Source organism: Ceratotherium simum, chromosome 24 (assembly GCF_057802395.1).
Source record: "Ceratotherium simum simum isolate JZ-2026a chromosome 24, ASM5780239v1, whole genome shotgun sequence".
In the NCBI taxonomy this organism is placed as follows: Eukaryota; Metazoa; Chordata; class Mammalia; order Perissodactyla; family Rhinocerotidae; genus Ceratotherium; species Ceratotherium simum.
Genome location: NC_141923.1, coordinates 42,100,018 through 42,127,320, shown reverse-complemented (window position 1 = coordinate 42,127,320; position 27,303 = coordinate 42,100,018). Strand labels below are relative to the sequence as shown.

The 27,303-nt window shown below is 41.4% G+C and overlaps 1 protein-coding gene across 1 annotated transcript in view; it reads right to left on the bottom strand.

Annotated features, from left to right (window-relative positions):
- The window catches only part of RTN1 (reticulon 1), a 231,887-nt gene extending 204,959 nt beyond the window's left edge, over positions 1–26,928 (bottom strand). The window contains exon 1 of the mRNA XM_004426207.3: positions 26,648–26,928. Coding sequence (XP_004426264.1) covers positions 26,648–26,888 — 241 coding nt within the window. The 5' untranslated portion in view covers positions 26,889–26,928. The remainder of the gene's footprint in view (positions 1–26,647) is intronic.
- Positions 26,929–27,303: the final 375 nt, after the last annotated feature.

Here is a 27,303-nt window from a genome sequence, read left to right as displayed (position 1 = left end):
AAACTATACACCTAAAATGAATGCATTTTATTATGTAAATTATATCTTGATACATTTCAATGAATTAAAAAAACCCACAATGAGATTCTACTACATATCCTCTAGAATGTCTGAAATTAAAGAGTCTGACAATAACAAGTGCTGGTGAGGATGCACAACAACAGCAAGTTTCATATATTGCTGATAGGAGTGCAAAATGATACAACTACTTTGGAAAACTGTTTAGGAGTTTCTAATAAAACTATTTATTTACAGGCCTACCCTATGCCTTTCATTATACTCCTAGGTACATGCTCAGGAGAAATGTTTCGACAGGTCCACAAAATGATTGTTCAAGAATGCTCGGGCCGGCGCCATGGCTTAGCGGTTAAGTGCGCGCGCTCCGCTGCTGGCGGCCCGGGTTCGGACCCTGGGCGCGCACCGCCGCACCGCTTCTCTGGCCATGCTGAGGCCGCGTCCCACATACAGCAACTAGAAGGATGTGCAGCTATGACATACAACTATCTACTGGGGCTTTGGGGGAAAAAATAAATAAATAAATAAAATTAAAATGTTAAAAAAAAAAAAAGAAATCCCCTGGAAGCCTTGCACTCCAGGTACAAAAAAAAAAAAAAAAAGAATGCTCACTGCAGTTTTATTCAGAATAGCCAAAAAATAATGGTAGAATGCAAATGTCCATCAATAAGTGAATGGATAAAGAAACTGTGATATATTCATATTATAGAATATTGCATAGTAATACAAAAAAAATAACAAACTCTCAATACACATAATAACATGATTGAATCTCAAAAACATCTTATCAAGAAAACAAAGCCAGATACAAAATTACTCCCTTCATATATGTTCAAAGACAAGGCAAAACTATGCTGTGGTGATAGAAGCCAGAATAATGGTTGTCTCTGGGAATGGGAGATTGCCTGGGAGAAGCAGCATGACAAAGAGCCTTCCCGGATGATGGAAACGCTCTGTCTTGATCTGGGTGATGGCTACATGGATGTGTATATACAAAACTGTATAAATAAGATTTGTTTACTTTTCTGTATGTAAACTACATTTCAGTATTTTTAAAAGATTACATGGTATAATTAAGTTAAATCACAGAATCAGCTTGACACGTGGATAATGTTTAATAAATTATAGCTATTATTGTTATTCTAACTTAAATACTTGTTACTAATATCTACCATGCAAGTGTAGCCACACAGACTTGGAAAGATAAGCTAAAACAAACTGAAAAAAGGGAAGCACATGTGATCTGAGAAATGGAAATGTGAGTGCAACTTCACTAAAGTAAGACACTGGAAGAAATACAAAACTTGTAGAACCCATGTCCTATAAATGGTTAGATAAACTTCATAAAATGTTCATAAACTACACAGCCATTGGAGTTTTGTCACTAGTATCATTTGTTTTCAAAGTCTTCAATTTAGAAAGCAACACATAGCATAGTGCTTTTTTACAAACATTTTAAAGGCACTAAGAAAAAAAAAGAGATTTATTTTAAGAAAATAAATGGGTTAAGATTTAGGTCAAAATCCCAAAATGATTTGTTTGTCCTTAATTTGCTCCATGAAAAAAGCTGCTTTGAGAATCTCAGCATCCTCCTGGGACACCCTTGCTCCCTGCCTCTCTGCAAGAAGACAGGCTGGGTTAGCAGTGGAGGAGCAAGTCCCGTCTGAGCAAAAGATCAAGAAGAGCTTGTGGGTGTTTTCACAGGCACAACTACGCAGGTCTTATAAACACAACTTCAGGGAGGGAAGGGGGATAAAAACCAGATTGTACTAGTGGCCTTGCTACTCATATGAAATGAAAAAGGAGAGTGTGTGATTATTACTTAAAAAAAAGAGTTTTAAAATGGAAAAATAAAAAGTAAAATAGGCAAGGTGCAGTGTAGAAGCATAAGACACCTTCTGAAGAGGAAGAACTATTTGGAGTTCCTGGAAATTTTAGGGCTTTGACTTTTTGCTTCTAGATGTCTCCCTGTAATCTCCCTGGTACTCCACCAAAGAAAACTAGCCATTCATTTATTTATTCTTTATTCTTTCATTCATTAAACATGCTTCGAACACACTTGTATGCCCAGCATTGTTCTAGGTGGTGCAGATAGGATAGTGACAACCAGACAAAGCCTTCAGGGAACAAAGTTTCCAAAGATGAAAATGAACCAGGTTTTCACAAGACAGTTGTTGTCCCAGGTGTCTGAATATGGAGTCACTGATATCATCCTTCCTCTTCTCACCATGTCAATCAGAAAATATTGGGAGTAAGTGAACGTCAAAACCTCTGTTCTTGGTGAGAGAATAACCCTGTTTTAGTCTGTGAGTGTGAAATGGAAAAGAAATTGTAACAGAGTGGGCTGGGGATGGGTGGACCTCTTGAGTTTTCAACCAGAGCAATCGATTCCTTCCACTAAGCCCTGGCGGAGGGGAGGGGAGTTCCAGCTAAAGTGAAGGGAGAAAGTCCCTACACCAGGTCACAACCCATCTCACGCCCAGACTGTTGTGATGCGGAGGCACCTGAGCAATCCTTCTGGCATATGATGCTTTGATTTGCAATCTTTTTGGATAAAAGTGCACAGTGCATTCAGGGGTGTGAGACTAATCCAAAACACACTGTGGAAAGGTCTTAAAACATTCCATGTTTTAAAGTGACCATGTTCAGTCGTGCTCCCTTGTCAGCTCAGACTTACAAAACAGGTATTGGAGTAAGAGCTCAGCTGAGAAATAATAGCAGTTAACATGGATGCAACGCTTACGGTAGGCCAACCTCTGTTCTGAATGCTTTTACATATAACTCACTGAAGCTTCACAACACCATAAGGCAGGTTCCACTGATTTACAGATGACGAAACTGAGACTCTTCAGAGTTCGATCAACTTGCCCAACATTGCGCAATAAGACAACGAGGGCCTGGGATTCACACTCAAAGCTACCACCACCTGTCAGGAGACCGCTGGTTCCTCTTTAGCTCCCGATCTGGACCGCGCAGCACCTGAAGGACTTATCCAAGGATGGCCAATGTGCTACTTTCTTACCAAGCCCAATGCACTGTGCTGCTTTAAAACCTTTCAGAGAATATTCTGACAGCGTCGCTTACATGTGAGCCAATGCAGAGAACCAATAGGTTACAGAAAAACTACATTATTTTCTTTTGCTTAAAAAATAGTGAGTCCTCCTAGAGTAGTTAAATTTACAGAGACAGAAAAGTAGAACGGTGGTTGCCAGTGACCAGGGGAGGAGGGAATGGGGAGTTAGTGTTTAATGGGGAGACTCAGTTCTGAAGATGGATGGTGGTGATGGTTGCACAATAATGTGTATGTCCTTAATACCACTGAACTGGACACTTAGGAATGGTTAAGATAGTAAACATTTTGTTATGTGCATTTTACCACAATTAAAAGTAATATTTAAAAAAGATAACCATGGGGAAATATTAAATAATGAATCCTGTTGCTTTATGTAATAAATTATCAAATGGGTTAATATATAATCAAGGATCTTTCTGACACATCTTATTAGAACTTGTCAAGCTTTATTTTGTCCTCTAATTAGGACTTAACAATTTCAGTTAATATTTATATATAGATGCTAAATAAAGAGATTATAAGGATGCAATTTTGCAATCAACCTATATTCAATCGGTAGAACTAGTTAAAGTTTCTCCATATCAAATAGTGCTAATAAAGTAAAAATCTATAACCAAAGTAAAATTTAATCACCCTATATATGAACTTGACATTGTAGATTCTCTGCATCAATTAAAAATTTTAAATTCAAAGGGTTTATATTTTGCATTTTTTATACAGTATTTATAAAAGCACCAGCTGTGTGATTCCTAATGGTTTCTCTACATCTGGATAATCAATACTGTGGGTGACCATTACCTTAAATATAAGTCAGTGAAATATGATTTTAATATTAATACATTACATTTGTAATGGAGTGCTATATCTTTGAAAGTGTTTTACATTGATTCTCTCTTCCTGTATCTGCATTTCACTTAACAGCATCACCATGCATCCACATGTCCAAGCCAGAAACAGAAATAATTCTTAAGTCTTTTTCATCTCCAAGTTCTATCCTGTACTTCATAAAAATCTCTCCATCTCAACCCCTCTCGCTCTCCACTGCCAGTTTCAGCCCACCATGTCTCACGGGACTGCTGTGGAAGCCTCTTAACTCACCTCCCACCCCTCGCCAGCTCCCACTCCAACCTTCCACGGTTGCCAGAGTGCTTTCTTAGCACAAATATGAGAGAGCTCCTCTCTCGCTGAAAAGACCACAGATGACTCTCTATTGTGAAGAGAATACAGTCTAAAGTTCTTAGTCTGACATCCAACATCTTTAAGTTTCTCACATTCCAGTCCTATCCACCATTCCATTCCCCCTTCCCTTTCCCCAAGAGGATCCAGGCACACATAGAACCACTGGTCATTATCTCGTCACGCCAGCTTTACAGCTCTATTCATTTGTCCTCACTGGACCCTCTCCCTGGAAGGTCCTCCCCCACAGTTTTCCAGCATATGACATCCTTCAAGGCCCAGAAAAAGAAGCTAGTTCAGGCAGCTGCCACGGACAGTTCTAGAGGACATGCTAGATGAGAAAAACAATCTCTTAAGTTCCAGCATCATATATCCCATACTGTAATAGATTAGGAACAGCAGTTGGAACTATAAACATACTGTTGATGAAGGCTATATATTTAAAAGTCTGAACTTAGAACAACTGCAAAAAAACAAACAAACAAAACTGAGAACTGTCTGTAATAACAGCCCTGATGTCCATAAGCAACCAGCCAGGGTGGATCATTACAGGCTGTGAGCCAGACTGGGATAGAAGAGAAGGTCAGTGATGTTTCAGAACAAGGATGATGGAAGGAAAGAACCAGCACCAGAACTGAGACATCTCCCCTAACTCTTCCTGGCTACAGGTTCACTGGTGCTTTGGGGAGGACGGAGAAACAGAATGATCTAGGGGATAAATCCTCGCCCAACTTTACTTCCCTTCCTTCTCATTTTTCACCACAGCCAACATCACTCATCAATCCCAGCATTCTTTTCCACAGCATTCTTCTCATCTTAGCACCCACATCTATGAGTTGGTGCATGCACATACACACATGCCCACACGCACAAACACACACACTCATCTGCTACCTTGTTCTGGAGGTTTTCAGTACTCACTCCAGAACACCTACCCCGACACCTTCCTGCCTAGTGTTTCTCAAATATTTCCAACTAAGTCAACACAATGGAAAAAGAAAAGCAAGCATGTATCCCAAGGGCCTATGGATGTCGCCTAGGCACAGGATGCAGGACGTTTACTTAAAGCATTTGAAAACTACATGTGAATTCACTCCCTAATGCATCCATTTATATTTTGTAATAAAAATAATGTTTTTAAAGGCTTACTACTGGAGAAAATTGACCTTGTCTTGTCTGGCTTTGAGTGCCCTTGGTCCTTAGCCAAGTATCTGCATACCTGCATGAGATGCGCAGTCTGTCCAGTTCTAAAAGCCATACGCACTCTCAGAGAAACAGCCACTTTGCGGAGACTGATTTTCTCATGAACCAGCAATCATCTAAAGGCTTAAAGACAAGTGCAAATACACAGCTCTGTACCTCCTCATCACCGTTCTAGAAACCTAGAGCCTGGGAGGCAAAAAAACAAAGGATTCCCCTTTGAAAAAGCAAGAAGGGAGAAACAGGGTTTCAAGCAGGACTCTTCTCTCTGAATAGTCTTCCCCAGGCCTCACCTCGCTGATTTCTCATCCTTTAAAACTCAAATCCAGAACCACTTCCAGCAAAAGGTTTTTTCTAACCTTCGCTTCTGTTAAGATGCTTGACATAGCATCACATACATACTTCCATCATATTTCTTCACAATAAAATATAATTGTTGCTTTATCTCCTCCATTAAACTATATTTCTTGAGGAAAGAATTTCTTTAAATATTCTATCCATAGAACTCAGCATAATATCTGGCACGTCCCCAGAATAATTAGTTCCCATCTCTTTATTGTTGTCCCCCATGAGCAATACATTATAAAATATTTTTGTCAATAGTATTTTAAAGAACATAATGATTAATCAATGTTTCCATTTTATTAATCAAAGACATTTTATCTGACTACGCCACAAAAATAAGTTGAAAATGTTTTTGTGTTAAAATTACTTATTAATTTAGATTCTTGGTGTCTGGGTTTGTTCATATGGACTCATACAAGTTTTACCTAAAGGTGTAAAGGCCCAATATTAAAAATGTATGTGTCATTTCAAAGTCATTCACAGGACTTAATGCACAACAATTCCCTAATTTTATTGTAAAATCGTGGAAAACTGAGACAAAAGGAATATAAATAATATCTGAAGTAATGTAGTTCAAGTTTCCACTTAAAAAATAAGCCCACTTTTAAATATCCCCGATAAGTGATCACGCAGTCTCTGCTTGAACCCCTCCAGGGACAGAGAATGGTCTACTTCACGCAAATTCCTTTTTGAGCAGCTCTAACTCCTGAACCCACAGCCTTCTCCTGCCATACGAAAAGACAGTAACATACACAGGGAGGGCCGAGTGGGGATGGAGGAAGCTGGCACAGATTACCCAGCCCAGCAGTCAGGAAGTGGGCCCAGGGCCTGAATTCATTTACAAATCCCGTATGAAGACTTTTAGCCAGGCCAGCTTTACCAGGGCACCTGAAATAATTTTTTCGCCAAGCCCAAATATGCTTTTAAGTCCCATTTCATTGGGGCCTCTTTCATCTTAAGTAACGGTTCAGATTTCAAAGGACTAGAGTTGAACTGAAAAGACTAATGGTTCATTCTCCACAAACTAATGAAAGATTAATTCACCATTAGTACTCCTACTGTTAATTGAAAATAAGGTTCTACCTTGTAATGGTCTGCACCTCAATGCAGCACGCCCTTTTTGAGGGCAGAGCTGCCAGGTGAGCCGCCAGGTGCTAAGAAGGAGAAGCCGTTAACGGCAATTGTGTCAAACTAATCTCAGCGCAAACGATTGCATTTTATTATGTAAATTCTCAGGGTAATTGAATGCCTGATCAAGGACATCCATCCAATTAATTTTTTAAAGGTTAACAGAATTCATTTATCATCAGATAGTTTTAAACATAACTGTCAAGAATTGTTTTTATTTTTTAAGTTAGCACTCTAGAGTTTTTCAAGGAAATTTAAAGTGGTATAATGAAAAATTTTTGCTGATTATTCTTAGAGCTCATATAAATAGAAGAATTTACATTGTAATTGATTTAATATTGGTCATGTGAGTTATACACAAAGGATCCAAATCCTACTTCTAAAGTCTGAATAGTCATTGATTTTGTGAACTTGGAAAGCTTATGAAAATGTGCTATGATCCCAATATGGTATTAAGACCATTTTATGTAATCCAAGAAAGAAATAAAATAAATCATCAAATGATGAAATTCTGATAGTGATATACTTGACCCCCTGCTAGGGATCATAGAGACATATCACCTACCTCAAGGAGTCTAGACAAGGAGAAAGAAACATTCGTGCACTTGACATAATAGGAACAAGTACATGTACGCAAATCATCATTGATGAAACGATAGGAAGGACCCCAAATCCTTAGCTATTTGAATATGCCCCAGGAAGAATGTGGTTTAAATAAATATTGCTGAAAACGCACATGTGTTACCAGCTAGGACTTGAGCCCCAACATCTGATCCCCCATCCTGATCAATCTAGCAGGATCTCACTGGAAGACTCCTTTTCCATGTCTAGTTTATGCCTTGGTTGGAAGCAAATAAAGAGAATTATGTAAATTAGTTGTCATCATTACTCAGATTAACCAGATAATAGTGGAGTCCTTTGCTACCCATTCAATAGGCCACTGGATCCTAAAGCTAATCTAGGAAAGTATATAAAGTGCGTGTCACAGTGCCTGCCTGCCTAGCACCAGGTGCTAAATAAAGGTTAACTTCCTTCGCTTCTATCTATTTCCTGTCTTTCCCCTAACTACCCTCGTTCCCCAATCAAGGTATAGAGTACGTTTTTATACTTGAGCATGGTAGAAGAAAAACCAATTAACTCCTTAATATTGCTATCCAAACCACTGCATTAGGAAATCTCAGTGCTAGCTGTGCAGAGGGGAAAAGTTTACAAACAACGTCATATATCTAAGGGAAAACCCTGAGCTAAATTCTTCTCCATTTAGATAAAGATAATGTGAGTCCTTTGGAAAATCCCCAGACAGAGGAAGGAACATTTCAGCCCACAGGCCTGACTCAGCCCACTGCTTCATTTCATTCAGCCTGGGAGTAAGAAAGCTCTGGACAGCCCCTACAGAACGCTCCAAGAACAGCTCCCACCCCTGAGCCCCAGGGGCCTGCTGGGGTCACCCCATTTAGAAAAGTCTCTTGATGTTGAAGGCTCTAAGCAATTGTAAAGCAATTGTAAGCAAATGTAAAGATGCGCAGCAAAGCCAAGAATCCTGCTCTCACTCACCCCAGATTCTAGAATTTAGGAAAGCTCTGTTACCTAGTTCTCCTTTCCTCTTTTTTACAAACCCATTTCTTGATATATACAGATATCATATAAATATGGATATCTATATATGTATCTTCTGCTTCCTCAACGGTTTCCCTCCCTCTGTGTACTTCTCTCCTCTCTTCCCTCTCTTTCTCCCTTTTCTGTGTCTTCCTCCACCTCCACTCCCCTTTCGTCTATTTGTGTCCATTCCAGGGGTCAAGCTGTCTCCCTCCACCACCATCCCTCCCCATTCCCACTGCCCTCTCTTCCGCACCTCCATCTCTCCTCCTGCATCTCTTCTGCTGTCTCTCCAGCTGAGCCTCCTCCTATTACTTCCTTTTCTTCCTGCAAGATAAAGCTGAATTCCATGCCCTGGCTTTGCTGTCTTGTAAGACACTTTTCTTTTTCCTTTTGCTATATTTCAAAGGCAGAAAGGCACTGAGGTACAGCAGAGCATGAGACTTGGGAGTTGGAAATGTGGCTTTGGCTTTGCTCAGAGTCCACATTTGTAAAATGAGGCTCACTCGATAAATGAGACCAGTGTTTCATCCAATCTAAAGTACTTAAAGAAGGTTAGCGATTATTATTAAAATGAATAAAATTGATAGCAATTTAGGAATTAATAACAATAATAAGAATAGCAAACATTTATATAGTCCTTACTACGTGTCAAGCGTTACAAATATTAGCTCATTGAATCCTCAACCCACCGTAGGAGGTTGGCACTAAGAGTTGTGCAAAGAGGGTGAGATCATGAGTAAGTTTTTTCTCTTGCAAAAATTTCTTTTATTATTGTTTTTACAAGACCCTAGAACAATGGAGCATATCAATATCAATTCAATATTCAAAAGACATTTTCACAGGAAGGATCGCAGTGGAAACATAATCATTATGTGTTAATTGATACAGTTCAAGGTTGACCTTGATGTCCCCTGGCAGGCAGAAGCCAGAACTTTTTTGTTTTAACAGGTTGATAAAGATTCATTTTGGGAATCAAAGTTCCTGAGAGTTATTATAGTGCTTAAATAAGTATGGAGCACAGAGCAGACTACCACACTTAAAAAAAAAGTAACACAAACCGCCTTGATGGCCCACTGCAAATCATTCTCTAATACACGTTTACCTTCAAGATAGGATATTTCTGGGACTTATTTCTCTAGAAAGTACATTATCTCTCTTTAAAAAAATTTTTTTAAATTCCTTCACATTATTCATAGAAATGAAACCAGTTACTTCTGAGACTTCTGATATGCAAGATCCAAATTATAAATAGAAACTGCTTAGCCTTTAAAAGGTCATACAATTTCTAGGAAACAATACTAGGTGTTTGTTCTTTCTCACTCTCACACATCTGGTAAAATAAAATAGGAATCATTCCCTAACACCACGGATTCAATTAAAAAATGAACTCAAATAAGTTCAATTCTGGTAATGCAAACATGCTGGGTTGCAATTTACCCTTGTATTATTTATAATAAAAAGTTTTCTAAACAAAATAATAGCATGATCAGTAGTGGCAACTCCACAATTTCTATATATGGTGGTGCTTAGGGGCCACGATCTGGTTGGAGTGGAAGCCAGTGGACATGTTGAAGCTGTATTTGCACAGGAAGCACCCTGCTGTTACTTGGATCATGTGTTCATACATAAATAAAAGTAGCACAGAGTTTAAAAATATCGTATGCACACTTTACATAAAATTGAGGAAACATTAACTGGCCACATCAGAGAATATTTATTTATTTATTTAGGGTGACTTTAGGTGGCTGATGGGGATTATTAGAGGGAAAATTAACATCTTCCCCTACCCTCCCCATGTATCTCCTGATAATAACAGCAAAGGAATGTTGCCTAAAGTAACAACTGGTTCCAAAAACTTTAGCAATGACCAAAGTGTACACAAAAGCAGTGAACAGACAAATGATACATCACTTATCCGGACACTGAAGGTTCACATAGACCCACCATTTGGCCCTTCCCGCAGAGGCTGAGAGCTACTGGCCATCGGAAGAGCTGAGACTGCAATCCAGTATGGCGTCTCCACGCCCACACTCTCCCCCCCCACTGCACCATGGCCAGTTTGGAAAGAGCAGGACTCTGTCACCCTTTAAGAGCCTCAGATTCAGTTATAGTATATTCTTGAAACTAACAAAACAGCATTTATGGAATGCAGACTTTTTCCTTAATTTAGACCACTCTTCCTCATAGTCTGACTATATTGTTATTTTACTGCATTTATTTTTATATTCTGGTTATGTATTTAAGTGTCACCTACTCAACTACATACTGTGTGTGTGTGTGTGTGTGTGTGTGTGTGTGTGTGTGTAAGTGCTTGATAAATATTTGTTAAATAAATAAATGGGGGCCGGCCCTGTGGCTTAGCGGTTAAGTGCACATGCTCCGCTACTGGCGGCCGGGGGGACGCACCGCTTGTCCGGCCATGCTGAGGCCGCGTCCCACATACAGCAACTAGAAGGATGTGCAACTATGACATACAACTATCTACCGGGGCCTTGGGGAGAAAAAGGGAAAAAAAGGAGGAGTATTGACAATAGATTTTACCTCAGGGCCGGTCTTCCTCAGCAAAAAGAGGAGGATTAGCACAGATGTTAGCTCAGGGCTGATCTTCCTCACAAAAATAAATAAATAAGTAAATAAATAAATAAATAAATGGATGCTTCAGTGAGATTTTATTGAACCATGAAACTATTGCCCCTGTGTAAACAGTGATCTACATGAGAGTATCTGGAATTATTGATTTCTAAGAGTTAGAAAATTATTTAGTTCCTCCATCCATAAAAGCCCTCTGAGAAATCCCAGAATTTGTGTGCAAAGTGGTATTTGTAAGTGCATTTTCCTGGGCAGAGATTCCAAAGCTTTCAACAGATTCCCCAGTGCGGGTCTGTGACTCTGAAAAGATAAAAAATTACTAACCTAATGTATCTTCTCTGTTATATTCCCTCTGTCATATAAATTACCAGCCCAACTATGCTTACATACTTCCAATGACAAGAAACTCACCCCCATATAAGGCAGTCCAGGCTATTTTCATATTTCAGAGCTTAACTTCTGATTGACCACAGCTCCATCCTCCAGAGTCACACAGGACATATCCAGTCACTATGTCACTTGATAGTCCTTCATGTATTTTTAAACAGCTGTCATAACCCATCCTGTCTTCTCTTGTGCAGGCTGTAAATCCTCCGTTCTTTCAACCAGAGTCAAGGTTTCTGCTACCAGCTCCGCCCTGGAGCTCTCAGTGCACTCAGGACTCTGCCCAACCCCACATATACTCCACCCTCCCAGAGCCAAGCGCAACTCTCACATCCTCGTTCTGGGCATCTGGAGTTACCGAGACTAACAGTTCGTCACCTCGGGTGCAGCTGGTTCACCCCACTGACTAGGAGTTAAGTTTTAGTTAACTAAAACTTCTATATTTTTTTCTTTATCCGTGTCACAGTTTCACCATGACCCTCCCATTCTGTTCATGTGGTTAGTTTGAGGATCCTGTTGCAAGATTTTACAATTATCCCTGTCAAATGTCCACTTTTTAAATGTAACTATTTCTTTCAGCTGAGGTTCCTATGGATTCACAAAGTCTATCATTCCAAGTGTTAGCTACCGTCCCCCTCACCCAGATCTCTCTCATTCTAGTTCAGATAGGTTTGCATAGAGGTTAACGCCTTATAAGCATGCAACTTTCACTACACAGGTCATAAAATTGAGGTTGCACAAGAAAAGCCTAAAATAGGTGACAGGGTGCAGTAATTAAGAGCACAGATTCTAGAGCCAGACCGCTGAGGTTCAAATCTTGGTGCTGCCACTTACTGCATGACCTTAGGCAACTCACTTAACCTCTATTTCAGTTTACTCATCTGTAAAACGGGATAAATAACACCTGCTTCACTGGGTGGTTATAACAATTAAATGTAAAGATCTCAGAACACATTGTAAGTGCTATGTAAGTGCTTGTTAAATAATTTAGCTTATATGTGCATATATTTAGTTATCTAAGTACTAGAGGGTCAGAAATCAGTGAGTATTGTAAATGTGGAAAATAGCTCAAGGACTTCAAGCAGTACTATTCAGTTATTCTCCCTGAAGCCCACATCTGGAACAACACAGCTGAGATTTTATGCATCTAGCGAACACGAGGCACACACCTCTCAGCCTGTTTTCACTGCACTCTGTTAATATGCACACTCAGTGAACACCTGAGAAAGGGAACGAGTCCTGGTAAATATTCCTGTGCTGTAGAGTGGAACAGTTTTATTATTTATTCACTTTTATTTTCAGAGTATTTTCTCTCTGCTGTTCAGATTGCTCATTTCTATTGTTTATCTTCAAGTTCACTGATTCTTTCCTCTATCCTTTCCATTCTGCTGTTGAGCTCATCCACTGAGTTTTTTTAATTCCAATTCTTTCTCTTATTGTATTTGTCAGTTCTAAAATTTTCCTTTGGTTCTTCATTATATCTTCTATTTCCTTGCTGAAACTTTCTATTTCTTTGCTGGGACTTTCAATTTTATATTTGTTTCAAATGTGTTCTTAATTGCTCATTGAAGCACTTTTACAATGGCTGCTTTAAAATCCTTGTCAGATAATTCCAACATCTGTGTCATCTTGGTGTTGATTATACTTTGTCATTCAAATTCAGATCTTCCTGGTTCTTGGTATGACATCTGATTTTCAGTTGAAACCTGGACATTTGGGGTATTATGTTATGAGACTATGGATCTTATTTAAATGCCACACTAAGAGGGAAGAAGGGTGCTGCCTTATTACTGCCAGGTGGAGGTGAAAGTCCAGGTTCTCCACTCAGTCTCATTACCACTGAGCAGTGTTAAAACTCCTGACTCACCACCAGGCTTCCTCTGACACCACACTAGCTGGCAGGCATATCAGGTGGCAAAGCCTTGCTATTGCTGGGTGGAGGTAGAAGTCCAGACTTCCCACATAGTCTCCACTGGCAATGGGATTGTTGAGGTGGCAGTTTGTTGGGGTTCCTCTCACCGCCTCACAAGGTGGAAGTCGAGGCTCCCCACTTGGCTTTTACTGGTGGGGATGGGGGTGAGGGCAGCAGTTTACTTCATGGTGTTTGGCTGGAGCAGAGCAGTTACTGTCTAAAAGCATTCTGTCTTGCTAGGCTGTCCCTTGCCTGGTCCTTTGGCAAAAGGCTTTCTTGTGGGTGCTTTTTGTGCCCATTGGTGTTCCCTGGTTGCTGGCTTCTCCAGCATCCAGTCCAAGCTATATGAGGAAAAAGAAAAACCCAGAGAACTCACCACCATGTTGTTCCTCAGGTCCCAAGGTCCCTAGTAAGTCTGCCTTCTTCTCTCCACCTTTCAGAGTCTTTTTATGTTTATTTTATATATAATGTTCAGGGTTTTCAGCTATACTTAGCAAGAGGGATAAAGAAAAGTATATTTACTCTATCTCTCCAGAAGCATTAGTCTATTTATGGAAGACTTTAACCTACACGGCTATAAGACTAGCTTGCAGATACCCACTAGCCCACAGGGCCAGTTGATTTAGTCTTGCTCTGAGGGGGTGGTGCGCAGCAGGAGCTATCTTTCACTGCGATGCCCTCTCTGGTGAGAGAAGCAGCCTCTTCTAGACCAACTCCGACACATACCTAGGATAGCTTCCTACGTTTATTGCCCTTCCACCAAGCAGGAAAATCAGAATAGACATCATCTGCTGTCTTCCCTCACTGCAGCTGGACCCCATGGGCACACCTCAGCCCTGCTCCAGTCACAGATCACTCTTTAGGACATGAGGAACGGAGTGGGTCACCACACCAACTGCACTCTACGTAGCCAAAATGTCTTCCAAGGTGGACGGCCAGAACTGACTTCCCCCCACCCGAATTCTTCCTTGCTCTCCCACCATTCTCCACTGATATTTGGCTGAGATCCAGCTAAGCACAGCAAGCATTTTCTATTAAAACACGTAAGGCTGAGGTAGCATGACTTTTTCTCGATCTCTGTTCTCCTAGACCTCTCTTCTGCATCTGATAGTGCTGACTGGGCTTCCTATTAATAGTACCTTACAGATATTTAGTTATTTACAATTTGCATGACCTCCTCATGTTATCTCTGTTTATCTTCACAACAGCTCTGTAAGATAGCCAGGACAACAGTATCATGCCCATTTTATATATGAAGAAACAGACATAAAGCAGATTTGACCACATTGACATGATATTAGGCGCCAAGACTAGATAAATCTGCTTTCTCAGTCAGAGCTCATTCTGAACCATGCCATCTTGGCTTCCACATGACTGTAACAATGAGAGTAGTTAACATTTGACTGCCAGGCACTCTACAAGACCTAGTACCCTATATACATACGATGGAATGAGGCTCGGGAAGGTTCAATAATTTGCCTAATGCCACTCAGCTGTAAGAGGCAAGGCACTCTTGCTTTGTTCTTCGCACTTTGTTCTTCCCATACCACAAAATCTCTTTCAGAAAACTAATTTATTCTATGGTTTCTCTTCTAATTTTCTAAATCTGTATCAACAATCCTGTTTTCATCTCCAAAATTCATTCCTTTATCTACAGCACCAAGTGGAGATTTCCACTCAAATGGCTTTTCATCACATCAAGCCCCAAATGACTAAAAATGAATTCATTATCCTCAGCTCTCTAACCAGTTCCCCCTTCCACCTCGCTATAGCACCAACATTCTCCTAGCCGTAGGGCACAGAACTTTAGAGTTGATTCATTCCTTCCTTCATGCTCCATATCCTGTCAGTCACAAAGTCCTATTGAATGTTCCTATGAAGCCACTCATCTTTCTTCCTCTTCCTTCCCATGTACTTTCCTCTTTATTCCCATGGCTATTTATTCAAGGCCCTGAAACTGATGTTATTGGGTCAGCCTTCTGTCAGCAAACATGCAGGTTTCAGGATCACCCCTACTGAGTTCATCTTCTATGCCACTGTTGGACTAATCGTCCTTAACACAGCTTTATAACATGACTTCCCCCCATATAAACCTTAAAAGGTCCCAGAATCCATATAAAAGGAGTCCGAGTCCTATGAGTAGCTTTCAAGCCCCCTAGAATCTCTCTCCCCCTACCCGGCTGGGCAGGTTAAACCAGCCTAGTCATCGCTCATCTCCACGTCACCACTCATGTTTCTCCCCTCACCTAAACCGCCTCTCTGCTCACTTTTGCTTAATCCTCTTCCATCTATCCTTCAGGCATAAGTCACACTCCACCTCTTTCAAGAGACCAGGTACTCTGGAACCCACAAAATCATGAAATTCCTGCAGTACTTGCTTATGATTTGTACCATCCATCCAAGCACCAGGCCGTACTCTGACTTGAGCTGTTTACCTTTGTTTTGTGTGAGTTAATCACATCTCCCATCTAGACAGCAAGCTCGGAGGAAGTAGAGGAAAGAGGACATAGCTCATGCTCCTCTACTCCCCACAGCTCCTAGCAAAATGCTGAGCACAAGGAAGAGATTCAATAAATCAGTGTTTCTTCAAGTTGTAACACTCACTTGGCAGGCTAGTTCCCCTGGGTTGAGGACTGTGGATCACCTCATGTGATCCTGAAGCAGGTAATCTATAGATCACATTTTGAGAAGCCCTGATTTTTCAGGATCAGTTGAAAAATTCATGCCAAAGTAGAGATGACACTGATTTTTATTCTCAAACTCATCAACCAGATCAGCAATAACTTGAATACACACAATTTTCTGTTGTCCAAGAGTTGTTTTTTAAAAGTGAATGAATATTTGCTATGCATAAAACAAATTTCTGGGTGTTTTGAAGGATGTGAGATATTCAACAAATTCCCCACGTTCAGGAAGCAAGAATGTTGCCTATAACTGGTTTTATAATAATTGCATGCAGTAGATGAATTAGAAAATCCATTTGGGGTTTGGACATGGAAGTTAGAATGTAGAATGTTCCGGCTAAAAATGTAATTCATGAGGCAGGCCCAGCAGCGTAGTGGTTGGGTTCGTGCACTCTGCTTCGGTGGCCTGGGGTTCACGGATTCAGATCCCGGGCACAGACCTACGCACCGCTTACCAAGCCATGCTGTTGCAGGCATCCCACATATAAAATAGAAGAAGACAGGCGCAGATGTTAGCCCAGGGCCAATCTTCCTCAGCAAAAAAAGGAGGATTGGCAACAGATGTTAGCTCAGGGCGACTCTTCTCACCAAAAACAAAAATAAAAAACATAATTCATTAGGTAATCCAGAAAACACGGTTTTACAATGAATAATATAACATAAATATACAGATAGTGAGGCAGAGGACTAAGGAGAGAATCATATAATGCTTGTAGCATTACAGAATTAGTTAATGAAATCCCCGTTTTATTTATTTATTTATTTTTTTAAATTTTTTGTTTATTGCAGTAACATTGGTTTATAACATTGTAAAAATTTCAGGTGTACATCATTGTACTTCTATTTCTGCATAGATTACATCATGCTCACCACCAAAATACTAATTACAACCCATCACCACACACATGTGCTGAATTATCCCTTTCACCCTCCCCAAACATTTTAGAATGTATTGAGTATGTGTGGAATTAGATACAGTAGTAAAAAATGAAAAAAAGATAGTTCAGGATAAAAGAATAAATAAGAGATGCTTGCAGATATCCTGTTTCACATTTAGGTTAATAACCCAAAATTAGATTAAGTTGTATAGTTCTTAAGAAGCGAGTATGTTACATTAAGGGGTTTTTCTCGACAGTGGAGAACTGGAGAAGAATTTAAAGCAGGACACGATTTTGTGGAGACTGCACTTTAGGTAGCCAGTTTAAGTTAACTGTGGTTTTTGTGATGAACACTGTTTCTGGTTTCATTTGTGTGCTGTTCACTTTTGAGAAATATGCCCACATGAACAACCACAGTATAAAGTTAGGGGTACTGTTTTCTTTTAGGAAGGTACAAAGATCTTGGTAATAGCTAACACTTTCCTTTCTAAGTTTCCCCCAGTAAACAGCAACCTCGCTTTTGCTTGAATATCAGTAACTGGGAGGCAATCTATCTCTCACCCGGTCAGTTCTAATTACTAGAACTTTCTCCTTCCTTAAGTAGAACTCTGCTTCTCTGATTTAGCCACCACTCCCAATTCTGCCCTGTGAAATCACCTGGGTCAAGTCTTCTTTCTTTGCCTCATAAGAGTTTTTCTAGTATGTGAATTTAACTTTCAGATCTCTGTTAACTTTTCTTTTCTTCTGACTAAAAATTCTTAATTTCTTCAACCATTTCTCAAACGGCATTTTTTCTAGAAGCCTCACCAATCTAGTCACTCTTCTCTCATCATTCTATAGCTCATTAATGTCTCTCAAAGCATAGCACCCACTGTGTAGTATAAGACTCCAAATGTGGTCTGCCTAGAACAGAATCTAGGGGAACTATTACCTCAGATAATGTGTACCCAAGACTTTCTATTAATACTACTTAAAATTACATAAGAAACTTTAGTAATTTCACCATACCACTAGCTCATATTTAGTTAATTACAACCCTCAAAATTCCCATCCCCCACAATGAACTATTTTAAGTTGCATCTCCTACGTTTTGTACATATTAAATAGAGTTTGCAGAACCTACAGTCAGGACCTTGCATTTATAATTTTACAGGCCACTGTTCTTCCTTCCCCTCTAAAAACCCCTAGCTTTGAAGCCCAGGCCACTACGCCCTTTCCTAAAGATACCAGCACCTGGTTCACTGTCACTCTCCAATCACTATCATGGTTCTTTCTGGTTTCAGTAATCATATAGCTGATGATCTCACTCCTGGCCTTGCCATTCTTCTGGACTCCTCTCCTCCAATGACCTTGTCCTCCACGCCATCTCAGTCTCCCACTCCCCTCAATAACTGTACCCCCTCCTTAATCTCTGTCTCAAAGACTCACTCTCAAATCACCACCTCTCATCCTTCCAGCTCCCTTACTCAGGTACCCCTGCTCCAGCTGATCTTCAACCCCACCACCACATACAACCCGCTGTTAGTATCATCTTTTTGCTGTGCTTCATCCCCTCTTGTCCTCCTTCCCTCCTCCCCAGATTCCATGACCCATCATTATTCTCACTGTCTTGTACACATCCTCAATTCCATTGCCCCTCTCTTCTTCTCATACTCACCAGAAAACAAAAACCAAAACCACTCCAACCATCCACTTACTCCAAATCAACACTCAGGCAGCTGAACTCAACTGAAAAAAATAAAGCGATAACATATATGATAACTGGTCTTGCTTTAAGCTCATAACCACCAACTCCAAGTGAACCCTAAGGCTGCTCAGAATTCCTACAATTCCCCTAGTCCTTTCACTCTCCCATTCTCCTACACAACAATTTTATACCTTCTCCTCTCCTCTCAAACTTCCAACTTCACTCTGCTATTCACTCTGCTGTTGACCTTGCTTCCTATTTCATTGAACATGTTTTTGGCTCCACCCCTGCACCTGTGCCCACTTCTCTCTTTTCTCCAGTTATATCCACGAGCTGTCCTTATGTCTATCTAACATCGACCCTCCACTGTGCCTTGGATCCATTTCCCCTCACTTACTCAGGGACATAATTGCAGGAAATGCCCCCTCTGTATCATGCACCATTGATCTTTCCATCCCTCCTGAATCATTTGCATCATCTTACAAATATGCTTTAATATACCCCATAGTAAAAAAATAAATAAAACTTTCCCTTCTCTTGATCCCAATCCCCCAGACAGTTACCTCGTATTTTTCTAGTTTCCTTTATAGCACAATTCTTCAAAAGAGTCATGTCTATAGATCCTGTCTCTTATTTTTCTCCTCTCTCATTTTCTCTAAAACCCATTCCAATCAAAGTTTTCCAACACTTCACAATAAAGCAGTCTCATCAAATTCATGACTTCCTCATTGTCAAATCCAATGGCTGATTCTCAGTCCTCATTTTACCCAACCTACAAGCAGCACTTGACAGAGTTGATCATTCCATCCCTCTTAACATACACTTCTCTTGCCTTCTGGAATCCCACTTTTTCAGTTCTCCTTCTACTTCACTAAGCCACTTTTACTTATTTTCCTTTGTGGAACTCTAAATATTTGAGTGTCCCAGGACTCCTTGGCCTCTTCACCATCAAAACTCACTCCCTTGGTCACCTCATCTCTATGCCAACAACTCTCAAATTTATATACCCAGAACAGACCACTCCCCACCCCCGACCTCTACACTGTCTACTTGACGTCTCTGCTTGGATGTCTAACAGGCATTTCAAAATCAATATTCGCAAAACCAAACTCCTGGTTTTTCCCTAAAATCCGCTCCTCCCAAGGTCTTCCCAATCCCAGCTAATAGCAACTCCATTCTTGCATTTGCTCAAGCCAAAAATGGTGTCATCTTTGACTCTTTTCTCTCACACCCCATACACAATCCATTAGGATACCCCGTTAGCTTTACATTCAGAATGTATCTAGAATACAATCACTTTTCACCTCCTCCAATGCTATCACCCCACTGCAAGCCACTATTATCTCTTGCTTGGATTATTGCAATAGCCTCCTAGTTGGCCATTCTTGCTCCACATCCCCCACTACCTCTCCCATGTTAGATTCTCAACACAGTACAGAGTGATCTATTAAACTGAAAACTTAGCTCTAAACATGCTCCTCCCCCACTGTAAACCCTCCAGTGGCTCCCTTCACACTCAGAGTAATATCCAAAGCTCTTGCAATGGCCTATAGGACCTAATCTTCTCATCACCTCTCACCCTGCACTCTGAGCCCATTTCCCACCACTCTCCCATTGCTCACTCCACTGACCCCCTGCTGTTCCAGGGTGCACTCTCACCCACGGCCTTTGCACAGGCTGTTTCTTCTGCCTAAAATGATCTTCTCCAGGCATCCATCTGCATGATTTACTCTGTCACTTTCTTCGAGTCTCTGCTTTAGTGCCACCTTACCAAAGAGGCCTTCTTTGACTATCACTCCACTACCGTTTTAACTTTCTCCATAGAACTTATCATCCCTTGACATATTTTTTGTTCTCTGTCTCCCCACCCTCTTCTCCCCTTCCCTCCCTACACACACACACACAAAGGACATACACTTTATGGAAGACAAACTTTGCTCTATCCTTTTCTCTACTGTATCCTTAGTGCTTAGAACAATACCTGGCATACAGCAGGGGTTCAGTAAATAACAGTATAATCATGAATGGATTAAATAATGCTGTCTTGCTGAAACTGATACAATGGTTGCCTCTGGAGAGGGACAATGGTTGGCTGGGAGATAGAGCGTGAAGACTTCCTTTTCTCTGTATACCCTTTTGTACCTTTTAAATTTTAATATCATGTGTATATATTGCCTACCTCAAAAAGGAATTTTAAAAATTATGGCAAAAAATGATTTTAATTAAAAGAGTTTGCTTTCAGGTAAACATTAAAATCAAGATTTTTTAATATCAACCATCCTTTGAAACTTTGTGCCATTTGCAAAATTAAAGAGCATGCTTTCTATGGCTTTATGTAAGTTGAGTGTTTTGTGGACTTCCTGGGCATCATAAGTCTGAATCACATGAGCTGGTGATTCAGAATCTGAAAAAAAAATTTTTTATAGGCATTATTTTTTAGTGAACCAATGGGAATTTCTGGTGATAAACATATTTATTCTTTTCTAAGGGTTTATAAATACTTGGCATAATAATGCATACTTAGATTCTACCAGCAATCAGCATCAAATATATTGGCTTGTAGGTTTTAAGAACGTATCATTTCCCCCGCTTTTCTGAAAATCACTTCCCCATTTCCACTTTCCTAGCATTAGCTTTATTCACAAAAGATACTAGGAACGACTTTAAAACTGTTCAGCACACTCATTCAATACCATGAGACGTAAAGTAGTTGGCTCTGGAGGGCCAGTCTCATCAAAGCAATGGCACAGGATTTCACCTTCTGTTTACTTATGCTAGGCCTCCAGTCTCTCTTTCTGTATGTTTTAGATTTTCCAACTTAAGAATCTCTGTCCATTTTAAATAATACAGATTAAATATGAATTGAGAAGCTTTTCCTCTCTTTTCTCATATACTCGCACTACAGCATCTTCCACAAGCAGTGGACCACTCTGGTTTATGCTCTTCTCATTGTTCTTTTTGCCCTTGAATGTTACTTAAACAAACAAAACTAGATGTCTTTCACTTTTTGGCGACGTTCCTTACAATGACTTCAGTGGAGAACATTCCTGTGTGGATATATCAGTCTCTTGAAATATGTCATTTATTTTCACTGCTCTCTACATTTTACAGTGCTTTTTTTTTTTTTTTTTGGTGAGGAAGATTAGCCGTGAGCTAACATCCATGCCCATCTTCCTCTACTTTATATGGGACGCCGCCACAGCATGGCTTGACAAGCAGTGCATCAGTCCACGCCTGGGATCCGAACCTGCAAACCCCCAGCCCGAATTGGAGCCCGCAAACTTAATGGCTACACCACCAGGCAGGCCCCTACAGTGTCTTTTTCAAAGCTCCCTTAGTCACCACTGAAATAATTTATTTTAATTTTAAAATAAAAGCACAACTAATCCAGAGATTTTGAGTAATATTCAGCCACAGTTACTTCTATGAAGAAGAAAGGATTGGATAGATTGATTGATTTTATTTTCCCCCAGCTATGAAGTTTGAGCAAGCTGTGCTCATATTTATTGATTCTGTGTTGACCTCAGAAAACTAACTCATGCCCTTGTGACCATGTGGTTAGACTATTATAATGCTCTTCTAGACAAGCTTCCAGTATTGACTTGAGAATGAGGAAAATGAAAAATGACACAAAAGGAACTGTTTGACTAAACTAAATACTAATGCGACACAGCAAGGTACACGTGTTCTGGGAAACCACGACTTGTGGTTAGCACAGATCCTTACACAAAGGAAGCATTCAAATAAATGTTTACGAAATTGAATTGAACCACAATGGTTTCCCACTTTACAGATAATAAAAACCTTCCATAATCCATGCTATCCAGGATAGACAGTATAATGAGCAAGATAATCCACAACTCTTCTCCAAACCCTCAGAATCAGAAGTAGATGAACAACCCAGAAGAGAGATGAGGGCAGGAAGGCCTATGGTGTATTGGAGGGGCAATGAGCAGGATGGGTTTCCTGGAACAGTGAGTTCATGAAGAGGAAGTTATGCTGAGGCCTTGATAAAATTTATTTATCAGTGTATTTTTAGGGTATGTAAGTGCTTCTAAATTTTAACTAAACCTAATTTCAATTTCCTATATGAAAGGACATATGATACTTTCTGCCAGAAATGTTATTGATTGTATCCAGAGGCTATGTCAAGAGAAATGAGTTGCACTAGATAGAGACTCTTTTACTCTTCTTATATGTTCTGTAAAATATTGTGAAGCAAGCATAGTGTTCCTTTCCATTTTAATAGAACTGTAGCTTTCTCAAAAGATGAAAGAAAACTGAAAATTGAAGTTTACACCTTCTGAAGGGGATTACTGGGAATGACTCCAAATAAAAAAATGTACACACATCTATCAAACACATCCACAGTGAAGACAGCCAGTCCACCCTCCACATGAATTTTAGAAGATGACTGGTAATGTGTGTAGTATAATTTGTTATATTAAACAGAACAAACACAGGATATAAAAACATTCTGAAAGTTATTTAAATCATGATAGACTAAGAATAGTTTTTCCAATAGAGCACCACATTCAGCATTTGAAAAATGTAAATTAATGAGCACTGCAGTCCAAGTAAATTGGGAAAATCTCCCTCTTTTTCTTTTTTTGGGGGGGGGAATCATCTAGAAATTTAAGTCAAATTATCTATAAGTCAATATTACTTAAGCAAATCATACTGGACTGGTTTCTCCAGACCCTTCTCCATTCTTTTCTTCCTTTTGCCTTCCATGCATGAAACAGTCAATGAGTTAATTTCCAAAGCGACCAATGAGTTAACTTCTTAACATTGCATTTTGTTCAAATGTTCTATTTTAAATTCTTCCTTTAAACAAAGGGCCATTCTTCTATCCTTGTGTTATTGTATGCTCCTTTTGAATAGTTTCCAGGAATAAAATAACTGATGGTAAAAAAACAAAACAGTTGCTCTTAACATCCTTCGTATAAAGTTATTAGATGATGGCGCTGATTCATGATCAACAACTCTAACATGTTGTAGGCTACACATGGTGTATTAAATGTTCCCTTGGCAAGAGACATCACTTCATGTGCCTGTTATCAATTTTAGACATGAAAAATTGTAGCATTAGAAGACAGTGTTATTTTTTATTAAGAACATTTTCAATCCACAAAAGGGACAGAAGCCATGAGAATATCTGAAAATACAGTACTGATGGAGTTTCAGAGTGCAGCTTTAATGATTAAACACATATTCATTGCAAGACATTACCAAGAAATATTTTTGGAAATGTTTCTTTGGGAACTTTAATTCATATCAATGTATAAAAATAAATAACAGAATTTCTGTCCAGATGGTATGATTGGCAGCGTTTTTCAGGAAAACATGTTTTTAAAACATCAATATCAGTCTTACATTTTATAATTCCCTCTGAAAAAGAAACAAAATCTGTTTACAATGCATCACTCTCCAAGTCTAAGTTACTTCTTAGTTTGATTTGAGTACCAAAGAGCACCATTCTTTTAAACAAGTAAAGCAGTGTGCTTAGTAGGCTTCCTCTGGATTTTGTCTCTGGTAAAGTTCAAGATGCACCTGCTGACTTTGCTTATAGCAATAGAACTGCCAAAATAACAGACAAGGAAGCTGGCCCAGATTTTATTTAGATTTTTCAAGATCTAGTTATTTGTTTAGATATCATTTCCAGCATCTGGGTCTGGTACAGCAGCCCATCCAGTCTACTAAATAAGAAACATGCAGATTTAAAACATTAAACAATCAACAACTGTATGAGAAATTCCTTCAAGCAGTAATAATAAACTAAAAATTTTCTACTTAATATGCAAAATATGCGTTCGTTTCCCCTCCCTTCATTTCCCCCTTCCAAACTTAGCAACATGTTTATTTTATTAGTGTATTTGTTGCCTTCGATAGGAAACCCCTAATACATTCAACAAAGTAAAATATTTCTACAATAATGTTAAAAATTGCAAATGCCTACTTTGTGGCAGGAGTCGTTCTAAGTATTTTATATATAGCAACTCATTTTAGTGGATAGTATGTCACTGAACACAGGGCACTTGGCGTCCTTTCTCTAGTTCACCTCACCTTGGTGACACTAATGGGAGGTGGGCAATGTTTATAAAGCAATAATTCGGGCCAGCCCCGTGGTGTAGTGGTTGGGTGCGCGCGCTCCCCTGCTGGCGGCCCAGGTTCTGATCCGGAGGGAGCACCAGGCACCACTTGTCGGGCCATGCTGTGGCAGCGACCCATATAAAATGGAAGAAGATGGGCATGGATGTTAGCCTAGGGCCAGTCCTCCTCAGCAAAAAGAGGAGGATTAGCATGGATGTTAGCTCAGGGCTGATCTTTCTCACAAAAAAAAAAAAGAAAGAATTCACTTTGATGAGGATGGATAAATGTTCTGAACTATGAGCTACTCTCAACAAAGAATGGTAATGGGAAACCAACAAAAAAGATACCTTCCTTTGTTTTTTTTTTTTTTTTGCCATCTTCTTTTGCAATTATACAGAGTTTCGTTTTCTCTTCTTTTACAGGAAGAAGTTGCAAGAGAGGCTAGGCAGCCATTCTTAAATCCTCCCCCGCCCCCATATAACAATTAATATATGACAAATGGGGGTTTCCTCTTTTGAGTCTTTTTTCTTTTCGTTTTTGTTTTTGTTTTTGTTTTGCTGGTATATGGTTATATGGTCTCCACTTCTTCTCTTCCCTCAGAATGTTGACATGTTTTATTCAATGCATTGCCCAAACCTCCTTTCTTCAGCTCAAATCTTTTGTACTAAAGGAGAGTTAAGACTACCTAAGGCACTCCACATGGCCCTCAAGAGAGGCGGCGGCTTAAGAAAGGGGTTTCCCAAAATGAGCTGCCAAGAGCACGCATGCCAGTTCCGCCTCCCTTGCTCTCCTCCGGGACCACCCCAGACCTTTGAGGGCTACATTTCCAAAACTACACAACTCCCACTCCACCACAGCAAAGCCTTCTCAGGGAACAACACGACACAGCACTCTCTGGAAACACAGCGCTACCCAGGCCGGCAGCCCCTCCCAAAGCTCGCCTCCTGCATCCTCCGGTCAGGATGCTCCAAGGTCCCTGGTCCCCGCTGGGCACCCGCGCACTCGGGCTCGGCAGGGGAGTCAGGCGAAGCGAGACCGACCCCAGAGCAATTTCCAAATGCCTGAGCGGGTCCAGACTGGCGGTAAACTGTGCCTTCTCCACTCACCACCACTCAAGCCCTCCCAACACCGCAGCCAGACCGGCTGCTCTTGGGGGTTCCAAGTTTCAATGCTCCCGGTAAGATGGGGGGCATCCGGGCAGTTGGGAACGAAAGGTTCTGGGCGGGGGCTGCCACAACTCTCACCCCTCTCGCAATGCTGTCCCTCTTGAATTAGGCACAGACACACCTTGGGATTTCTGTTTTCCGCTTGGAGAGAGGGGGAGGTGGAGAATGGGAGGGGGAACTGCGAGGGAGAAGGGTGTGGCGATTTGAGGAGGGAAGGGGTAAGGGAGAGTTCAAGTCACATCTCTGCATAGGACCGACCGTCTAGGGGCAGCCGGCCTGCCTGTCGCTTTGTTGTTCAGCGTCCCCTGTCGCCGGCGCGCATGCTGTACGCAAACACGCCCCAAAAAATCATCGCAACTGGCCAAGCGGGCCCTACAGCCTCAAACCCTTGGCAGAAGGAAGAAACTTGCACACGGCGTTCCAGCAGCCAGGATGCTGCGGTTTGCCTATGAGGACAATTTTTAAAGCCGAAATAATAATGATAATGAAATAAAAGGATCAATAGTATTTTGTCTTCTCAGAGCCTTTGGAAAAATAAATGCCTGTTTTCTACCAGTCCGCTAACATTTACAATCGCCCAAGGCGAAGGAGGGGTGAGCTTGGTGCTCAAGGTAGAGAGCGCGAGGAAGGTGCAGAAGCGAGCTGCGGAGAAGGGGACCGGCCGAGGGACCCGGGTCCCCGACGCCATTTGCGGGGCAGCGGCGCCCGCGGGTCTTACCTGTGGATGCAGTTTCCATGGCAACGGGCGGCGGCCGGGCGGGGCCCGAGCCCGGTTCCCGTGGCGCCGCTTCCCCGGCCCCGGCGCCCAACCCCCGGCCGGGGTCCCCCGCCTGCGGCGCCGGCTTGGCCCCTTTCGGCGTCACCGCTTCGTCCTCCCCCTCCCCCCGGTCCCCGAACCACTGGGACCCGGGGCCGGCCAGCGGCAGCAGCTGGTCTTGGGGATCCGGCGGCGCGGCCATGGCTGGCGGCCCCCGGGCGCGGCGACGGCGGGACCGAGGAGCGGTGGCTGGGCGGGCGGGCGCTGCCTGCTGCTGCCGCCGCCGCGACTCGCGCTCGGGGAGCCTGCGGTGTCAGCGCCGCCGCCGCCGCTGCTGCAACTCCGGCGGAGCGCCCGGCCGCCGCTCTCCCCGCCTCAGCTCCTCCTCCTCCCCCTCCTCTTCCTCCCGGCCCCGCCGCGGCCGCTGCCTGCGCTCCTCCTCCTCCTCCCGCCGCCGCCTCGCTAGTCCCAAGACTGTTATTACGCAGGTGAAAATGGCCTGCTTCGTCCGAGTCTTCCCTGGCACACGTCAGCCCCCGGCCTGCTAACGCCAGGCCCCGATTAGGGGAGGTGCCAAGTCCACTCGAATCTTCCTCTCATTTGGGGAAGAATCAAAG